The 19,537-nt window shown below is 35.8% G+C and overlaps 1 protein-coding gene across 3 annotated transcripts in view; it reads right to left on the bottom strand.

Moving 5' to 3' along the window:
• Window positions 1–19,537, bottom strand: part of TWSG1 (twisted gastrulation BMP signaling modulator 1) — a 65,076-nt gene that overhangs the window by 24,699 nt on the left and 20,840 nt on the right. For all 3 annotated transcript variants that reach the window (XM_082697358.1, XM_082697357.1, XM_082697359.1), the window contains exon 3: window positions 6,805–6,904. In XM_082697358.1, the coding sequence (XP_082553484.1) occupies window positions 6,805–6,904 (100 nt within the window). The remainder of the gene's footprint in view (window positions 1–6,804; window positions 6,905–19,537) is intronic.

Here is a 19,537-nt window from a genome sequence, read left to right as displayed (position 1 = left end):
AGTCTGTTTTATTATACATCATTCCATAATTTTCTAAAATGCATTTTAAACCACTATGTGATACTATATGATTCCATTTATGTGAAATTATACAATAAGCAAAAACTAATCTAAGTGGATAAAGTCAGAAAAAGAGCCATAAAACAGGAATTAAGGGTCAGGAACTATAAAGCAGACAAGTAAATAAGAAGAGAAGTCAAAGCAAGAAGCCATTTTAGTTTAGGTTAGATTTTGTTTAGGTGGGCCAAGTTGCTATTCTGGCCAGTGGCTCCTTTTCAGTTGTTAGGCTCACTTGTTTTCATTGCACATTATTCTAAAAGTGTGAGCTAATGCCCAAAATACAAAACAGAGCATTTTATTTATACAAAAACTTAATATTATCAATGGTCTGTTTCTGTACTTTATGGCAGAAAATCTCAAGGGAATAAGAGCAGCCTAATTTTTAATAGCTTTTTGGAGAAATAGTTTTCAAAAGTTAAGCCTGGTTGGAAAGTCTTTTATAAAGAACATGTGCAAACCTAAAGGGAAGAAAAGAATCCTCTTATTAACTCTAGTATGTATGTATGCACGCTTGAAATTAATATACTATGGCCAGAAAAGCAATGGATGGTTGTCTAGTCTTTCTAGATAGTAAAACATTTATAAGGCTTTTTTAAATAAGTAAGTGTGATTCTGATGCATGAACGGACATGGAGACTATTGGCATAACATAGAAAACCCAGAAATGAAAGCAAAGTACATATGATACTGGTGGCATCTCAAATCAGTGGAAGAAAGACTTAAATAAATAGCTTTATGACTTTATAAGTACTATTTAAATGAATAGTGGTAATTGTGTCAAAAAGAAACAACTGGATCCATAGTTCATATATAAATCAGGATGAATTCCAAATGTATTAGAGGGTTATATGCAGATAAATAAACAAATAAAACCATGCAAGTATTATCTGGGAGTAGGGGGAAAACCTATGACTCAAAATCTAGAGATAATGAAAGGAAACACTAATAAAGTTGACACAAAATAAAAAAAAACTTTTCAGGATAAAAAACAGCAAAGAAAGGGTGCCTGGGTGGCTCAGTCCATCTGTCTTTGCATCTGTCTTTGGCTCAGGTCATAGTTTTGGGGTCTTGGGATCAAGCCCTGCGTCGGTTTCCCTGCTCAGAGGAGAGTCTGCTTCTCCATTCTCCTGCTCGTGCTCTCTCTCTCTCTCTGCCCTTCTCAAATAAATAAACAAAATCTTAAAAACAAAACCAAAAAAGGTTAAAATACAAATGAGCAACTGGGAAACAAAATTATAATTTATAACATAAATGTTGGCCTTATATGCCTAACATATTTTTAAACTTCTAAATAATAAATAAAAATACCAATAATCTAGTAGAAAAATGGGCAAAGATATGAATAATTCACAAAAAAGTAAGTATAAATAGTCCAAAAACATATGAACAGATGCTCAACCTCACTAGTAATAAAAGAAATGAAAATTTAAAACTACACCATTTCCCTATCAAATTAACAAAAAATCCAAAACTTTGGCAAATAACAGCAACAAAAGTTTGGCAACATAATTTTTTGGAAGTGTGGGGGAAACAGGGCCTTGGTGAGAATGCAAATATTCTGACTCTTTTGGAGGAGAATGGGATAATATCTAGCAATATCACATGGAATTGACTCTTCAAGATTATTCATTATAATTTTATTTGTAATGACAAAAGATTGGAAACAACCCAAATGTCCATCTATCAACAAATGAATACATAAGGTGTTTCAGCCAACAATGGGCTTCTATATAGGTACCCCCCCCACAAATTAATATGGAAGAAGTTCCAGGGCATTTATTTAAATTAAAATACAAAAACAAGAAGGAAAAAGCATGAAGCACAATGTTTTCTGTAATAAATTAATGTTTGTCTGTTTGTTTTTTAAAAAATATAAATGCCTACAAAAGTTTTAAACAATGAGTATAGGTAGGATGAAACCATTTACCCATTTCCTTGAGCCAATTCAGGTCATTTCAGGTTTAGCCAATTCAGGTCATGTCCTGGTTTAACTCTCAAAAATGTCTTAGTTTGGACAATAAGTTATATGGTCACATTATGTATAGAAGGAACAAAGTGGAAGTGACAGAGATGACTGCTTTACCACTGTTACATACATTTGTCTTTCTAATTATGTAAATATTTTACATAATCAACACACAAATCTCAAGGGAAATAAACAATCCCTAAAAATTGAAAACTAACATAAATAAACCCAATTTTAAATCAAGTCGGTCACATAACCACTCACAGAAAATACTCCAGCTGATTTCGGAAGACAGTATTTGGGCTTTATATCTTCAATACGTGTTCAAGGACAAAGAACAATCTTAACTGCCACTTAATAATCTCACTAATGTATTATAAATAAAGCATATAAGTAATATTAATGTTATTAGAAAACAAAAATTTCAGTATGAAAGAGCTACAGATGTAAAATCAAAAGGAATAAAGACCTGTCATCTTAAATTTGAATTGGCAATATTACTACAAACTCAAAAAGGTTTTCCCTTATAACTATTTATTAGCTCTGCCCACTAAAAAGGGTTATAAGAAAGCTGGTAGCAGCAACAAGTAGTCCTAATGGCACGACTGTGGTCTCTGCCCACCATTTTCTTCTGTTGGGACTCAAAGTCTCCTGGGGAAATGGCTAATTACATATGTAAGATATATAAGATGAGCTTTGAACAGTCTCTAAAGCTAAGAAAGAACATGTCAAAAAGATGTCAAAAAGCATGTCAAAAGGACTCAAGCACCAAGTTGAGGAAGCTCCTACTGACCAAAGATGAAACAATTTGAGCAAAAAGAATAATGGCAGCAACTGATTAAAACACTAAATGTATGTAAAAAACCATGAGTTTACAATGTTACTTAAAATACCATCACCCTCATCCACACCCAACCTACCAAAAAGCAAAGCAAAAATGTATTGAACACTACTGGAATTTGCTAGGGCATGAAGTCAATACTCTGAAACTCAACAAAGAGAATTACTTATCTTACTTTTTGTTTACATATCCCTTATTTCAGGGTAGCCAAAGGGCTCTAGTAGGTGTAAGAAAGTTCTTCTACACAGAATAATTCTAGCTAATAAATGCAGAAGGAAAGATAATAGTAGATCGTTATTTAATGAAATTGATAATGGCAAAGGTCATCAATGAAGGGTGAAACTACCAGGTGAAAGACTGATGGAAAACTTAGTACAAAAGGATCAGACTTTCACCATTTGAACCCAGCAATCAACTTTAACACCACTAAAAGGAGGACAACCAGACATTGTAAGTGTGTAATTTATGTACCTCTCCCAAAAACTGAATCTGAATCTGATCAGTTTTAAGATCTAATCTCCAATGCATAGGAAATAGAGAGGACAAAGTAACAAGTTAAATATGGGAAGCAATCAGCCAGATCCAGAAAGCGATATATTTTCCATCCAATTCACTAGTTTCTTCAACAAGTCTACAGAACCTTAAAGGTGGTGAGGGAAGGAAGAATTGTTTTAGAATAAAAGAAACATAAGAAACCTAACAGTCTAAATACAGTAAGTGGACTGTGAGACCTTGATTTGATTAAAACAGCTATAAACAACATTTAGTTGATTAGGGCAATCTGACTATGGACTAGATATTAAATGTTAAGGAAGTACTGCTCCGTATTTTAGGTGTGGTCATAACATTGTATGTGTAAGAAAATTTACTTTCTCTCTTTTTTAAGATGTGTAACTAAAGGACTTTGGAGATGTACTGAAATTACTTTATAATACCCCAACAAAAGAAAGTGGCAGAGGGGTTGTGCAGATTCACAGACAGATGATTGAATGGATGAAAGAGGTATGGCTACTGAAGCTGGGGAGTAGGTACCCAGAAGTTCATTGTACTCTCTTTGCCTACATTCAAAAAAAGTGTACAAGTTCATTATATTCTCTTTGTGTACATTCAAGAAAAATGTACTTGTTTACATTCAAGTACACAAAGAGAGTACAAAGTACTCTTTGTACTCTCCTTTGTGTACTTCAAGAAAAGTAAAAACAAAGCAAACACTAAAATAAAACCAAAAAAGGTGTAGCTAGAGATCCAGGATCCAAAAACTACAGGATTTGAGTAATATGTTTAACAGCAAGGATAAAAATGAGCTGCCTTAAGAGAAAATCAGAAAAGAGAAACGAATTCTCTTATGCAAGGTTGCTGGAGGAGAGCCTGCTAGACAAGTATGTGCTAAAAGTCCACCAAATGAGACTGGAAGGGAAGGCTAATTTAGGTCCTCTCAGAGACCTGTGCCCCACCTATGAAAAGTATGTGAAAAGTATGGGCAGTGTTTCAATTTAGAAGGGAGGAGCAGCCACAGATTTACAGAGGACATTACAAGAACCTAGTGTGGAAGAGAATGGTTTACAAGAAAAAGAATACTGCTCTCCAGAAAGAACTGGAACATGGAAATTTTATCTTAGAGAGCAGAAGGATTAACTGAATTTTAAATGAGAGTTAAAGTTACGTTATGAATTCCCTCAAAGTTTAAAACTAGTGATTAAATCCTCAGAGGTAGATAATATATATACATATATATTTTTAAATGGAAACTAGCCTAGAAGCACACCAGTTGCTTCTAGAATTGTAGAGATATGACCATAGATAAGTGGTTCTTTCTCAACAGAACTATTTAAGTCTTTTCCTAGAAGAAGAGGTCAATAGGGTTGGGTTAGTTTGTGGAGCACGTGACTCTCAATCTCCAGGTTGTGAGTTCAAGCCCCCCCGTTGGAGTGGAGGTCACTTAAAAAAATAAATCTTAAAAAAAAAAAAAAAGCTGTTTGAGCACCTGGATGGCTCAATCATTAAGTGTCTGCCTTTGGGTCAGGTCATGATCCCAGGGTTATGGGATCGAGCCCCACACTGGGCTCCCTGCTCAGCGGGGAGCCTGTTTCTCCTTCTCCCTCTGATTGCTGATTCCTCTGCTTGTGCTCTCTCTCTCTTTCTCTCTGTTAAATAAATAAATAAATAAATAAATAAATAAATAAAAAAGAACAGTATGCTCCCCAAAAAGGACAAGCAGAGAAGGGCTCTTATAAATTAAAAATGAAAGCCTGAATTTTAAACTCTAATACAAAGTCTAGAAGATTAAGAAAGCTTTCAGCAAGCATACTCCAATATAAAAAGACCTAAAAGTATTATTCATTTAATAAACTAGTGTTTATACATCATATATCAAACTAATATGCAACACTAATTTATTCAATGGATTGCTAAAGTAATTACTGATTTAACTAGAAGTAGTGATAACTATTTTGGGAAGATAAGAGATAAAGCTAAGTCATTATCTGCCATAAAAAAAGTCAATGAATAGTTCCTAAAATCAAAGAATCAAGAGAACAGTATAGGGATATTATTCAAAATTAGGGAAGTAAGACCATACCAAAGACCTAGAAGTGGCTGTCTGTGACACAGGATCAAAGGGTTGGGAACAAGCATGCCAGGGGCTTGTTTTAGTACAACATGCATGAACTTCACGTATATACATATATCCCGCTTTGATAAACATAGTAGTTAATTATAAAAGATCAAAATGACACCATTCTGTCCCTAAGGAGTTTATAGTCTATTGAAAGAAACGTTAAAAACAAGTATAGTAGCATGTAGCACATGACCTAACAGAAGCAGATAATCTGAATAATGTAGAGGATCCTATCTCAGTCAAAAAAGATGTTTGGGAGATAAGGGGACATTTGAACTGTGGTTTAAGGGGATGAAAAAGGGTTAACTGGTTGGAGAGAGGATGATGAGTGTTTCTCCCATCAGCAGTCTACACATGTAAATTTTCTTTCGAAAACACAAGTGATTCCATGAACGCACTTTTGCACACCTTGGTTTTTTTTTTTTTTTTAAAGATTTATTTATTTATTTTAGAGAGACTAAGAGAGAGAGAAAGTGTGCAAGTGCAGGTAGGGGCAAAGGGAGAGGGAGACAGAATCTCAAACAGACTCCCCACTGAGAGCAGAGCCCAGAGGGGGCCTTGATCCCATCACCCTGAGATCATGACCCCAGCAGAAATCAAGAGTTGAATGCCCAACCAACTGAGCCACGCAGATGTGCTCCACTTTTTATTTAATACATCTTGGACACTATTCCTCAGCAAGCACTTAAAAATAACTTTTAGTTTCTCAAAAAAAAAAAAAAAAAAAAAAAAGCTTTTAATTTCTCAAGCATCTCTTAGTTAAGTCTTTTTTTTTTTTTTTTTTTTTTTCAGTGGCAGGGAGGGGCAGAAGGAGAGGGACGGAGAGAATCCCAAGCAGGCCCCAGCCCAGCATGGAGCCCAATAAGGGCTCAATCTCACCACCCAACGACCGAGACCCAAGAAAAATCAAGAGCTGGGAGCTTAAATGATTGAGCTACCAAGGCAATCCATAGTGAAATCTTAGATAAAAGGAAGATAATCTATTTTTTAATATATGAAGTATTTTTCTCTATTTGGAACTATAACATAAGCTTCTTATTAAAAGTTCAACAGTATGAAATGTTAAAAATGAAAAGTAAAAAATTTCCATTGTTCCTCAAGAATAAGCTCTTTGAATTTCCTTCCAGAGCTTTTCAATAAAAATAAAACTGCACATCTATGTAAATATCATTCAATCCAAGCAAATGCAATAATGTTCTATATACCTACTACATCTATACTGACACTAATCTATACACATAAAATATACTTACATTCTTTAAAGTCCCTTAAAGTCAAAGATTCTGTGATAAACATGAACTTTCCTGCATGTCAACTTACCAACACAATCACAGCACTCATCCCAAAGGGTCCCAAGACACAACATACACTCTTTGCAGCAGGAACAATTTCCTTCTCCAGGTCGGCACTGGCAGAGCTCCTGGAAATAAGACAGATGTTCAAACTTAAAATTTCAAACATCTATGTTTAAAATTGTTAGTTTTTTACAGCAAAATTCCCATATTTGCATTTATAGTAATCTATTCTTCACACAGGTTTTTTTTTTTTTTTTTTAAAGATCATTAACTGTTTGTAGGAACATAAATATCTACATCAAACATATTTATATTTTCTTTTGGATGTACTCAGTTATCTATTTTGGATGCTTTTACCTAATTTTGAAACAGAAAAAACATTTAACTTTATAACCTGTAACTTTACCTCCTAAACTACCTTGAAAAATAGTTCAGAACAAGCACAAAACTTGCTTTTCAGCTATTAAATTCATTGTCCAAATTAAATGAAGAGCCAGCTTGTAGTGGGAGCTGTGGTTTCTCAATATGAGGAATATGAATAAATGCATCTTGCCAAAACTGCTATTTTTATTGACCTACAACATATTAAAGCAATGTGCTTGGTGTGGTAGATGATTTAAAAGAAGAGAGCAATTATAGCCTCTCTGTGTCCACCCATCCTCTTTGCAATGTAACTTTGCAGCTCTTCTGATCAAGGGACAGTGCCTATTTTCAGCCTGGCTTTAATCAGCAGAATTTTGGGGAAGTGACGTCATGTCAATTCTGAGTCTGGGTCTCCACAGCATTGAGTGCTCTCCCTCCTCTTCCACTCAGAACTCCCAGCTGCCATGTGTAAGCCTGGGAGAAGGCCACATGGGCAAGTTGGCCCACTTGAAGCCATCCTATCTCATCTAGCCTCCAACCAACCAGCAGCTGACAAGAGATACAGAATGAGTCTAGAAAACCCATACAGTCAATTGAGGCCCAGACTGCCAACCTACAGAAATAAGAGCTAAAAAAAAAAATGGCTATTGTTTTAAGCCACTAAACTTTGCTTCCTAAATGAGGCTTCAGGGTAATTCCTTTAGTCCCTTCCACCAGACAGCTATTCCTCAACAAAGCTAACTTAAGGAGAAATTCTGTAGACACCATCGCTTACTCAGCTGTCCTTGGGTTATGAGATACCATACACATTTTTAAAAACTTAAACACAGTACATAATATTTATCACTATTAAGTTTATCTTACTACATTTCTAGACTACTGGAGTCATTCCATCACTCTAGTATGACATGATTTTTTGCATCACTGATACTTAATTCCTTGTTTCTTCTTCTCCAAAAGTCCCTTAGCTATTTCACAGCATTTTTGAGAATCAACAGTTGTGCTATTTTCTAACTAACTCATGAGTTTCATGTCAGCGTATACCTGTATCCTAATGATATATGCAAGCAGAAATATTTTAGTACTTTGGAACTCTGTCTAGTCAGGCTGAATTCATGTACTGTAGAACTTAGGTAACTGCTAGGTCTCTTAGAAAGAGAGGGACTAAAGGGGCAGGGACCTACTGAGAAGTACAGATGCTTCATCATAAAACTGGTGATGCTTAATTCAGACAAGCTCAAATTTACTTGGAAACCTAGAAAATCAGAGTTGCCAAAGATATACTTTGTGACTTGTTTCCCCATAAAAATCTGTCCTATCTTTGGAATGAGAGAACATTTTTTAGTATGTTTTTTTAAAATACCATCAGAGTTAAGGATATTGATACTTACTGTTTTTTAGTTTTAAGGCTGCCACTTAGTCACAAGAAATAAAGCTTCTTTTAAATTTTAATTTACATTATACATAGAAAATAACCTTTTACTCTCTTAGTTGCTTGTATTTACATGATCTATTTAGCTCAGGAGAAGCAAATTAGAAAGTAACAAACTTATTCAAAGAATATATTTCTCCTTTTTCTCTCTATGGAAGCTTCCAAATAATAGCTTATTAAGTGAATGACTGTATATCATATTAAATAATTTGAAAATGAATGTCGGGACGCCTGGGTGGCTCAGTTGGTTAAGCGGCTGCCTTCAGCTCAGGTCATGATCCCAGGGTCCTGGGATTGAGTCCCACATCACGCTCCTTGCTCAGCAGGGAGCCTGCTTCTCCCTCTGCCTCTGCCTGCCTCTCTGTTTGCCTGTGCTCACTTGCGCTCTCTCCCTCTCTCTCTGGCAAATAAATAAATAAAATCTTTAAAAAAAAAAAAGAAAATGAATGTCAATGTAATGGCTTCTAGTCTGAGTCATTAAAGCATTCATTATGTCTTTTTACTATCAGGGATCTGCAAGGTGTTTTAAATCGGAATGAAAGGGTGGTGATATCTTAGGATTACTGAGAACTAATGGAAGGTTAAAACTAAGACTACTTAACAGTTGCTTCAACTTGCCTGGATTATGTAGCCCTCAAGATTAAATCTATTTCACACCCTCTTAATAGACACCTGTACTTTTACATGTCAGTACGATGGAATAATGTTCCCTAGTAATATGCTTAATGATTTATAATTTACTGATAGGACATAAAGGAGAAGCTACAGGAAACCAAGATATGAGGGAAATAACTTGAAGATGAGCTTTATTACTACACTATTAAAATAATAAAAATCCAGGCAAAGACTTTCTTGGTAAAAATTACTATGAAAACTGGTTGAATGCCAAAGTAACAATATGCCAACTAATATTTTTCTTTCTTTCCATCTTCCTACAGAAAAGACTGAAAAATCTTTGTCCTAATAAAATAAACTTAATCACATAAATTAAGACATTTACAGAGTAAATAAGCCTAAAAATACATCAAATCTCTATTCTTCATAGGTAATATGAGCATTCTTTCCAGGAGATGGAAAAATAAGGAAAATGAGATCCTCAAATCAACTTTTTAGTCGGGATTTGTGCCTTTTCAATTTTCAGACACATAACTTCTCATTTTCCAGGGAAAAATTCCAGGCAAATTTAATATATGGAGTTTAGGATCTCAAAAACCTCACTGCAGATCAAGAGATCAAAATACATGGGAAGCGTCTGCTTTATGACTATTGTTAAGAAAAAAATAGAAAGCAGTGAATTTCCATGTGTAAATAATGATGAATAATAACCCTTTGTGGCTCACCAAGTAATTCATTCTTTTCTGCTCACTTTACATGTCTCCCAAAATCACATTATTGAATGTTTGGTGGTAAACATCTTTGGAAATATACACTATAATTTTCTTGACAGCAAGAAAACAATGGTTAGGATGAATGTTTCTAAATATAAAAAGTACTTCTAACGTCCTTTGGACCTAAGGATTGGAAATACAAAAGAAGAAAAAACCCAACTCAGTATGTAACTCTGTAATGTATTAAGAATCACAGAAAAACATTAAGAACTACCTCATTCAAATTAAGCAGAGGACTGCCTGTGGCTCACTCATTTAAGCCTCCAACTCCTGCTTCTGGCTCAGATCATGACCTTAGGGTGGTAAGATGGAGTCCTGCATCAGGCTCTGCTCTCAGCAGGGGGTCTACTTCTCCCTCTCTCTCTCTGCCCTTCCTCCAGCTTCCATGCACATACCACCTCTTTCTCTAATAAATACATAAATCTTTAAAAAATAAATAAAGCAGTCTTCTTCACTTGAAGAGAAACCTTTAACAGTTTTAGTTACAAAGACATAAATGAATCTTCAGTAACCAGAAAGGCTTTCATAAAGAGGTTACAGTCGAGGTAACAGGCATACTTTAAAAAAAAAAATTTAAGTATTTTTAAAATTATGAAATACTGAAAAACATATGCTAGAGTAGAAGGAAAAACACCCCCAAATCCACGCCCTTTGGTAAATTCCTACACATTTCTAACAAAATCTTGACTGTATACTTTCCTGATCTAAAAAGATAAGCATTTCCCTATTGTAAGAATCTGTCAACATAATTTATTAACTGTGTAATAGTGTATTCTATGTACCAAAATTCAGAAATAGACCTTGAATCCTGATCCTTTCCACATCTTGTTCAATTTTTTTAAAATTTAAAATTGTGTTCTTTAAACAGCCGCCACAGGGGTGCGCTGGCACTGCTCTACCCCCTGCAGCACCTCTAGCAAGACGGGGCAGCGGCAGCTGGGGAGGCTGGTGGAACAGCACTAGGGAAGCTGCAGCGGGGCCTGGCCTCAGCTTGTCAGACCCTGATACTTTGGATGACCCCACATGGAGGTCGAGGTGTTGCTGCAGAAAATGCTTCCAGGGTACAGAAAGATGCAGACACAGATGAACGTCGATGGGCTCCCCAATTCCTGAGTGTCCCGCTTTCTTATTCTTTGTCAAAAACTTGATCGATATTTTTCTCTACCTAAGTAGAAAATATGGTTGACTTGAGATGTGGAATTTTTCTGTTTGGACTGGCTATTTATATATTTTCCTAACCTTACATGACCAAACTTGAGTACTGCTAAGTTGGATGGAACATGTGATCACAGCCTAACTCAAAGTTCACAGAAGTCTAAAATAAAGACTGATTCAATACTTCCACTTGTTTACTGCTATTACCTCCCCTAAATTTCCTAAGTAGGTTTTATATAACACTAAAAAGCACTGTGCTAAGCATTTTACATGCATTATCTTGACTCTCATAAAGACCCTTTCAAGGCAGTTATTACCCTCATTTTTCAAATAGGATTATAAAATTTGTACATCATTCAGTAAGGGGCTGAGATCTGACCTCAGTTTTGGTTAGATATTCTTGTTTTTCAAACACTGCAATGAGAAATATAAAGCTTATTTCTTATTAATTTAGCATTTCAATAATTACAGTTATTACTTTCTTAGAGAGATGAACCCATAATTAAACCTAAACAATCCTCTAAGTCGTTCAGTCAAAGGCATTATTATATCTTTCACTCTCTACCTGAATACAATTAGAAGTGCTACTGCCCAAGTTTAATCATTGTTTGTAAAGGTAAAATAAGTATAACTGGCTAAGAGTTGAAAAACCAGTGAGTTGGAATTTAATACTTAATTCTTTCGTTGCTTCAGCCAGTTAATAACCACATCATCTGCTTCTCAAGTCTCAGAGAAAGTGTTGATGTTGATACTTAATTTCACCTTTGAAAGATGAGTATGGTACACTGTGGCCCATAAATTTATTATTTTGATAAACCTGAATTCAAAATATATACAAACCAGTACTGAAGAAAGCAATGAAGAAGACAGTTATTCTAACTCTGAAAATGTATTTCTCTATTTTACTTTGATGCTAAAGCTAAATTTCTCTAAACTAACATAATTTTCTTTTTACAAAGAAACCTAAAACAATACTAGTGAAAAATGCAGAACACAAAACTTATATATAATTGTTAAAAATCACCTAAATAGGGGCGTCTGGCTGGCTCGGCTAGTAGAGCATGTGATTCTTGGTCTTGAGGTCGTATGTTTGAGCACCACATTGGGTTCAGAGATAACTTAAAAATGAAAAAATCTTTTAAAAAATCACCTAAACATAGAATAAAAACCTAGAAAGAGCTATATCAAAGTATTAAGAGTAGTCTATATTTAGAAAATAGCACTATGAATGATTCCTTTCCTTTTTCTACTTCAATGTATTTTTTTAATTTCCTCACAGAAAAAATTCCCATTTTGTGAGTATAAAACATTTTTTATAATGGCAAGTAAATATTTAATTATTTAGGTACTATGACTTCTTTATCCAGTTTAATGTTTGTAGAATAAAACGATACTCAAAAACACCAACCAAGATTCTTAAACATTAAATTAAGCAAACTCCAAGTATTTAAAATATCTTGATCTTAACACCCTCACCCCAACAAGGAAGATCGTAGAGTAGGAGGATCCTAAGTTAACTCAATTTAACTAAGTTAACCTCATCCTAAGGATAAAACTTAAGCATACAATCCTAAGGATAACACCCACATGAGTGTAAATAACCCAGAAAACGACCAAAGACTGGCAGAATAGACTTTCCACAGCTAAATATAGAGAAGAGTCCACACTGAAGAGAATAGGGAGGGTGGAAGATGCAGTGGGGAGCTAAATAGACCCATGAGACTATCTGCTAGAGGCAAGGATGCCATGGGTGTAGAGAAGGGACAGAAACAGACCCTCATGCCAAGCACCCCAGGCACAGGAAACCCTCATGGGGAAGAAGAATCCTCATAACATCTGGCTTTGAAAACATAATAATTTTGCGAGTTCTCACAATCAGTGGGGCTTAACACTTGGAACTTAAAAACCAGTGGGCTCAGCTCTAGAAAAGCCAAAAGGCATAAGAAACTGAGTCCCAGCCCTTAAAGTTACAGCATAGAAAAAGCAGAGTGAAAGATGCCTGGGGTATAGAGAAGAGATTTGTTTACTAACCTCAGAGCTCGGATGCTAGGAGCCTTCTCCAGGAACAAAAGAGGTGGAGAGTGCAATTTGCCTGTCTACCCCCCAGCCTAGATACTCAGACACCTGAGAGGACACCCGCAGACCATAATACTCTCCACCTAGCTTGTATTTCTTGCAGATCTGCCCCTTCCAATATGCCCTTTGCAAGAACCTATACCCCCTAAAGGGGGCAGCACCACTCCAAAGGGATTCCAGTCCCAGGGAAAAGGGAGATAACCTCACATCCATCAGGCTGAAGCCACAGTGAAATAAAACTAAAGTTTCTCAGGGGACAACACAGGGAAAACACCTAGCAGTTCGGTGCTACTGCATCTCTAGCAAATGCCTGGTGTGACTCAACTCAAGCCCAAGGCAGCCCCAGACTGGCCCCATAACAATACAGGGACCAAATCCTGCCCACAATGGCAGAGAGAGCCACTGCAGACAACTGAAAGGAAAGTGGCCCAGCCACAACAGTAGAGCAGAGGCAACACCCATACGAGTCATCCCTGAAGCACCAAGTTCTGGTGAACAGGTGACATGACACTGGAGGGCACTACAGGACCTCTTCTTCATACAGTTGCTACTTTCTAGAGTAGGAGACATAGCTAACCTTCCTAACACAGAAACAGACACAAGAGTTCATCAAAATTAGGAGACAGAAAAATACGTCTCGAGAGAAAAAACAGGAAAAAAGATCACAGCAAGATAGCTAAATGAAACAGAGATAAATAATAGAGAATTTAAAGTAATCATCAAAAAGATACCCAGTGCACTCAAGAGTGGAAGACCTCAGTGAGATTCTCAACAGACAGAAACACAAAAAAGAGCAAACAACAAACATAAAGAACCAATCAATCAGAGATGAAGAACTCAGTAACTGAAATTTAAAATATACTAGAGGAAATAAAAAGTAAATTAGAGGAAGCAGAAGAACAGATCAGTGAACTGAAGGTCAAAGTAATGAAAAGCAATCAAGCTGAACAGAATAGAGAAGAAATAATAACAAAATATGAAAATATGGGGTGCCTAGGTGGCTCAGTGGATTAAAGCCCTTGTCTTCAGCTCAGGTCATGATCCCGGACCCTGGGATGGAGCCCCACATCATCGGGCTCTCTGCTCAGCAGGGAGCCTGCTTCCCCCTCTCTCTCTGCCTGTCTCTGCCTACTTGTGATCTCTGTCTGTCAAATAAATAAATAAAATCTTAAAAAAAAAAGAATTTAAAAAAAATGAAAATAGAGTAAGGAAATGCAGTGACCCCATCAGGGGTTAGAACATTCACAGGAATCCAGAAGGAGAAAATAGAGAAAAGGGGGACAGAAAATTTATTCAAAAAATAATAGTTGAAAACTTCCCGAGTCTGGGGAAAGAAAGAGAAATCCAGATGCAGGAGACCCAGAGAGCTCCCAACACAATCAACCCAAAGAAGTTCCACACCAAGACACATAGTAAATAAAATGGCAAAGAGTAGATAGAAAGAAAGAATTATAAAAGCAGCAAGAGAGAAAAGAAAACAGTTACATACAAGGGAAATCCTGTAAGGCTATAAGCTGATTTTTTAGCAGAAACTTTACAAGCCAGAAGAGGGTGGCATGCTATATATTCAAAGTGTTGAAAGAAAAAGAAAAACCTGCAACCAAGAATACTCTATCTAGCCAGGCTATCATTCAGAACACAAGGAGAGATAAAGAGTTTCCCAAACAAACAGAAGCCAAAGGAATTAATCACCAGGAAACCAGCCTTACAAGAAATGTTAAAGAGTACTTGCTGAGTGGAAAGACCATAAATGAGAGTAAGAAATACAGGAAGTATAGCAGTAGTAAAGTTTAGCATAGCAATAAAAATCACCCAAGGATCCACAAAATGAAAGGATGAAAAGTATGATACCATATACTTAAAACATGGGAGGGGCAGACATTTAGTGCTTTTAGAATGAGTTCAAACTTAAGCAATCAACTTAATACAGACTGCTACATGCATAAGATGTCCTATATAAAACTAATGGTAAACACAAATAAAAAACCAGTAACAGATATACCAAAGACCAAGAAGAGAATCCAAATATATTAATGAAGAAAGCCAGCAAACTGTGAGAGAAGAGAGCAGGAAAAGAAAGGAATAGAGAAGAACTACAAAAACAACCATAAAACAAGAAACAAAATGGCAATAAATACAATAAATAAATAAATAGGTACAATAAATACCTACCAATAAATACTATTAATGTAAATGGACTAAATGCTCTAGTCAAAAGATACAGGGTGCTGGAATGGATGAAAAAGTAAGACCGATCTATATGCTGTCTACAAGACGCTCATTTCAGACCTAATGACATCTGCAGACTGGAAGTGAAAGAGTGGAAAACCATCTATCATGCAAATGTAAGTGAAAAGAAAGCCAAGGTAGCAATACTTATATTGGACAAAATAGACTTTAAAACAAAGACTGTAATAAGAGACCAAAGACACTATTTAATTATAAAGGGAACAATCCAACAAGAAGACAAAACAACTGTAAATATTTATGCATCCAATACAGGAGCACCCAAATATATAAAGCACCTAATAACAAACATAAAGGAAGTAATGAATGATAATGCAATAACAGTAGGGGACTGTATCACCACACTGACATCAATGGAGAGATAACTTGAACAGAAAATCAACCAGGAAACAGTGGCTTTGAATGACACATTGGACCAGATGGATCTAATACATATATTCAGAACTTTACATCCTAAAACAGCAGAATACAGATTCTTCTCAAGTGCACATGAAACATTCTCTAGAACATATCATCTACTAGGCCACAAAATAAGTCAATAAATGAAAAAAGTCTGCAGTTATACTATGCATCTTTTCCGATGAAAATGCTATGAAAATAGAAATCAAGTACAATAAAAAAAAAAAGTCAGGAAAAAACATAAATACATGGAAGTTGAATAAAATGTTACTAAACAATGAATGGGTCAACCATTAAATCAAAGAGGAAATCAAAAAGTATATGGAGACAAATGAAAATACAATGATTAAAAATCTTTGGGATGTAGCAAAAGCTGTTCTAAGGGGGAAGTTTATAACAATGTAGGCCTACCTCAAAAAGTAAGAAAAATCTCAAACAATCTAAGTTTACACCAAAAGGAATTCTCATATACTGTTTGTGTAAGAGCAAACAAAACCCAAAATCAGTAGAAAGAAGGAAATAATAAAGACTAGAGCAGAGGGGCGCCTGGGTAGCTCAGTGGGTTAAGCCGCTGCCTTCAACTCAGGTCATGATCTCAGGGTCCTGGGATCGAGTCCCACATCGGGCTGTCTGCTCAGCAGGGGGCCTGCTTCCCTTCCTCTCTCTCTGTGATCTCTTCCCTTCCTCTCTCCTACTGTGATCTCTCTCTGTCAAATAAATAAATAAAATCTTTAAAAAAAAAAAAAAAGACTAGAGCAGAAATAAACAAAATAGGGAAAAAAAATAGAACAGATCAATGAAACCAAGATCTGATTCTTTCAAAAGTTCAGCAAAGTTGACAAACCTTTAGTCAGGTTCGTTTAAAAAAGAGAGAGAAAGAGAGAAGACTCATATAAATCAAATCAGAAGTTAAAGATGAAAAATAGCCAGCACCACACAATTACAAAGGATAAATACTGTTAAATATTTATATTTAACAAAAGAGTATGAAAAATCTTATGCTAAAAACTGGGCAACCTAGAAGAGATGAATAAATTCATAGAAATACATAACCTCCCACACTGAAACAGGAAAAAATAGAAAATTTGAACAGGTCATTTACCAGCAATGAAATTGAGTAAATAACAAAAAAATTACTAGCAAACAAAAGTCCAGGACCTGGTATCTCCACGGGTGAATTCTACCAAACATTTAAAGAAGAGTTAATACCTATTCTTCTCAAATTATTCCAAAAAATTAAAGAGGAAGGAAACCTTCTAAATTCATTCTATGAGGCCAGCATTACCCTGACACTAAAACCAAAGACACAACAAAATAAGAGAAATATAGGGAAGTATCTTGATGAAGCAGATGCAAAATCCTCAACAAAATATTAGCAAACTGAACCCAAACATACATTTAAAAAATTATTGACCATGATCAAGTGGGATTTATTCCAGGGATACAAGCCTGGTTCAATATTTACAAATCAATCAACATGACACATCATAAAAATAAGAGAAAGAATAAAAACCACATGAGCATTTCAACAGATGGAGAAAAAGTATCTGATCAAGTATGACATCCATTCATGATAAAACGCTTCAACAAAGTAGGTCTAGAGGGAACATACTGCAACATAATAAAGGCCATATATGAAAAACCCACAGCTAACATCACACTCACTGGTGAAAAACTGAGAGCTTTTCCCCTAAGATCAGGAACAAGACAAGGATGTCCACTCTCACCACTTTTATTCAACATAGTACTGGAAGTCCTAGTCACAGCAATCAGAGAGGAAAAAAATAAAATACATCCAAGTTGGTTAAGGAAAAAGCAAAACTTTCACTCTTTGCAGATGACATGACCCTATATATAGAATTGCTGAATCACTATATTGTACACCTGAAGCGAACACTGTATGTTAACTATATGGGAATTAAATAATTTTGTATGTTAACTGTACAGGAATTTAAAAAATTATTTGTAAGAACAAAGCTAATTAAGTAAATGAATCTCATGTAAGCATCAGTAATCAACAAAGCATTAGGTTATACCTATGCTGATGTACTTTTACAACCTTTACTTAGGTCAAATGGATTTTTTTTTAAGAGGGAGAGAGTAGGGGTAGGTGGGGGTAGGGTAGCAGGAGAGAGAACCTTAAGCAGGCTCTATGCCTACCATGGAGCCTGATTCAGGGCTCTATCTCACAATCCTGAGATTGTGACCTAAACTTAGATCAAGAGTCACATTTAAGCAACTGAGTCACCAAGGCGCCCCTCAGATGGATATTTATTTATTTTTAAAAGATTTTATTTATTTATTTGACAGAGATCACAAGTAGGCAGAGAGGCAGGAGGGCTCTACTACTCTCTGAGCAGAGAGCCCAATGGAGGGCTCCATCCCAGGACCCCGAGATCATGACCTGAGCTGAAGGCAGAGGCTTAACCCACTGAGCCACCCAGGAGCCCCTCAGGTGGATATTTAAAAACAAACACAGAACAAGACATCCTCAAAAAATCAGACTTTATTCAAAAGAATGAACATAATTATAATTAGGTTACAATAAATCTGTTATGATGTCAATGCTCTTTAAGAAGACCATCAGAAAAACTTTCAAACTTTGAATGAAAGTATCTAAACTGAATTTTATTATCATGTTGCTCTTTATAAATTCTGACTGATTAGTAAACTTTTGCCCTAAAAATAATTTAAATTTAAGTGAAACACTACTGAAAACAGAATTTATTCTTTTGGTTAAATAAATCAGCATACAAATTCATGTATGAACTATCAAAATATATCAAATGGCACCCATTTCTTACATAAACATAGCTGTAAAATTTAATCTTACTTACTTTAAAAGTGGCCCAATAAGGTGCTTTAAAATAATCCAAATTGGATGAAGCGGGGGTATGGATTAAACTGGACTGGCCATATGTGGATCACTGTGGAGCTGAGGGATAAGTAAACTGGATATGGGCATATTTTACTATACTCTCTATTATAGGCTTATTTGAAAATTTCCAAGTGCCCCAATGAAATCTTCCTCTTTGTCTTCATGTAATAATTCAACAGGTGAGGGACACCTGGGAGGTGCAGTTGGTTAAGTGTCGTTGGTTAAGTGTCGCACACTTAGCTTTGGCTCAGATCATGATCTCAGGAGTCATGAGATGAAGCCCCACATCAGGCTTCCCACCCAGTGTGGAGTCCACTTGAGATTCTCTCTCCCTTGCTCTCTGCCCCTCCCACTCATGCTCCCTTCCTCTCTAAATATTTTTTTACAGATTTTATTTATTTATTCAACAAAGATCATAAGTAGGCAGAGAAGCAGGCAGAGAGAGGAGGAAGCAGGCTCCCTGCGGAGCAGAGAGCCTTATGTGGGGGCGATCCCAGGACGCTGGGATTATGACCTGAGCTGAAAGCAGAGGCTTTAACCCACTGAACCACCCAGGGACCCCTCTCTCTAAATATTTAAAAAACAAAATAGAATAAAAATAATTCAACAGGTGAAAAAGCCAATGAAAATCAATTTTAGTTTACTTTAGCAACTGATTCTAACCACATTAAACATCTGAGAGGAAGACAATGACTTATTCTTTCCTTAAATTACATCAGGCCTAACTCATTACTTTTGGGTATTAATTTCAAAGATTTTTATGAGGTGGTAACTGAAGCAAAACAGTACACAACCACAACTTTTGAGAGCAGTGAAGTAG

This window comes from Mustela nivalis, assembly GCF_964662115.1.
Source record: "Mustela nivalis genome assembly, chromosome: 14".
NCBI lineage: Eukaryota > Metazoa > Chordata > Mammalia > Carnivora > Mustelidae > Mustela > Mustela nivalis.
The sequence above is the reverse complement of the archived record's forward strand: the minus strand, read 5'-3'. Positions and strand labels throughout refer to the sequence as shown.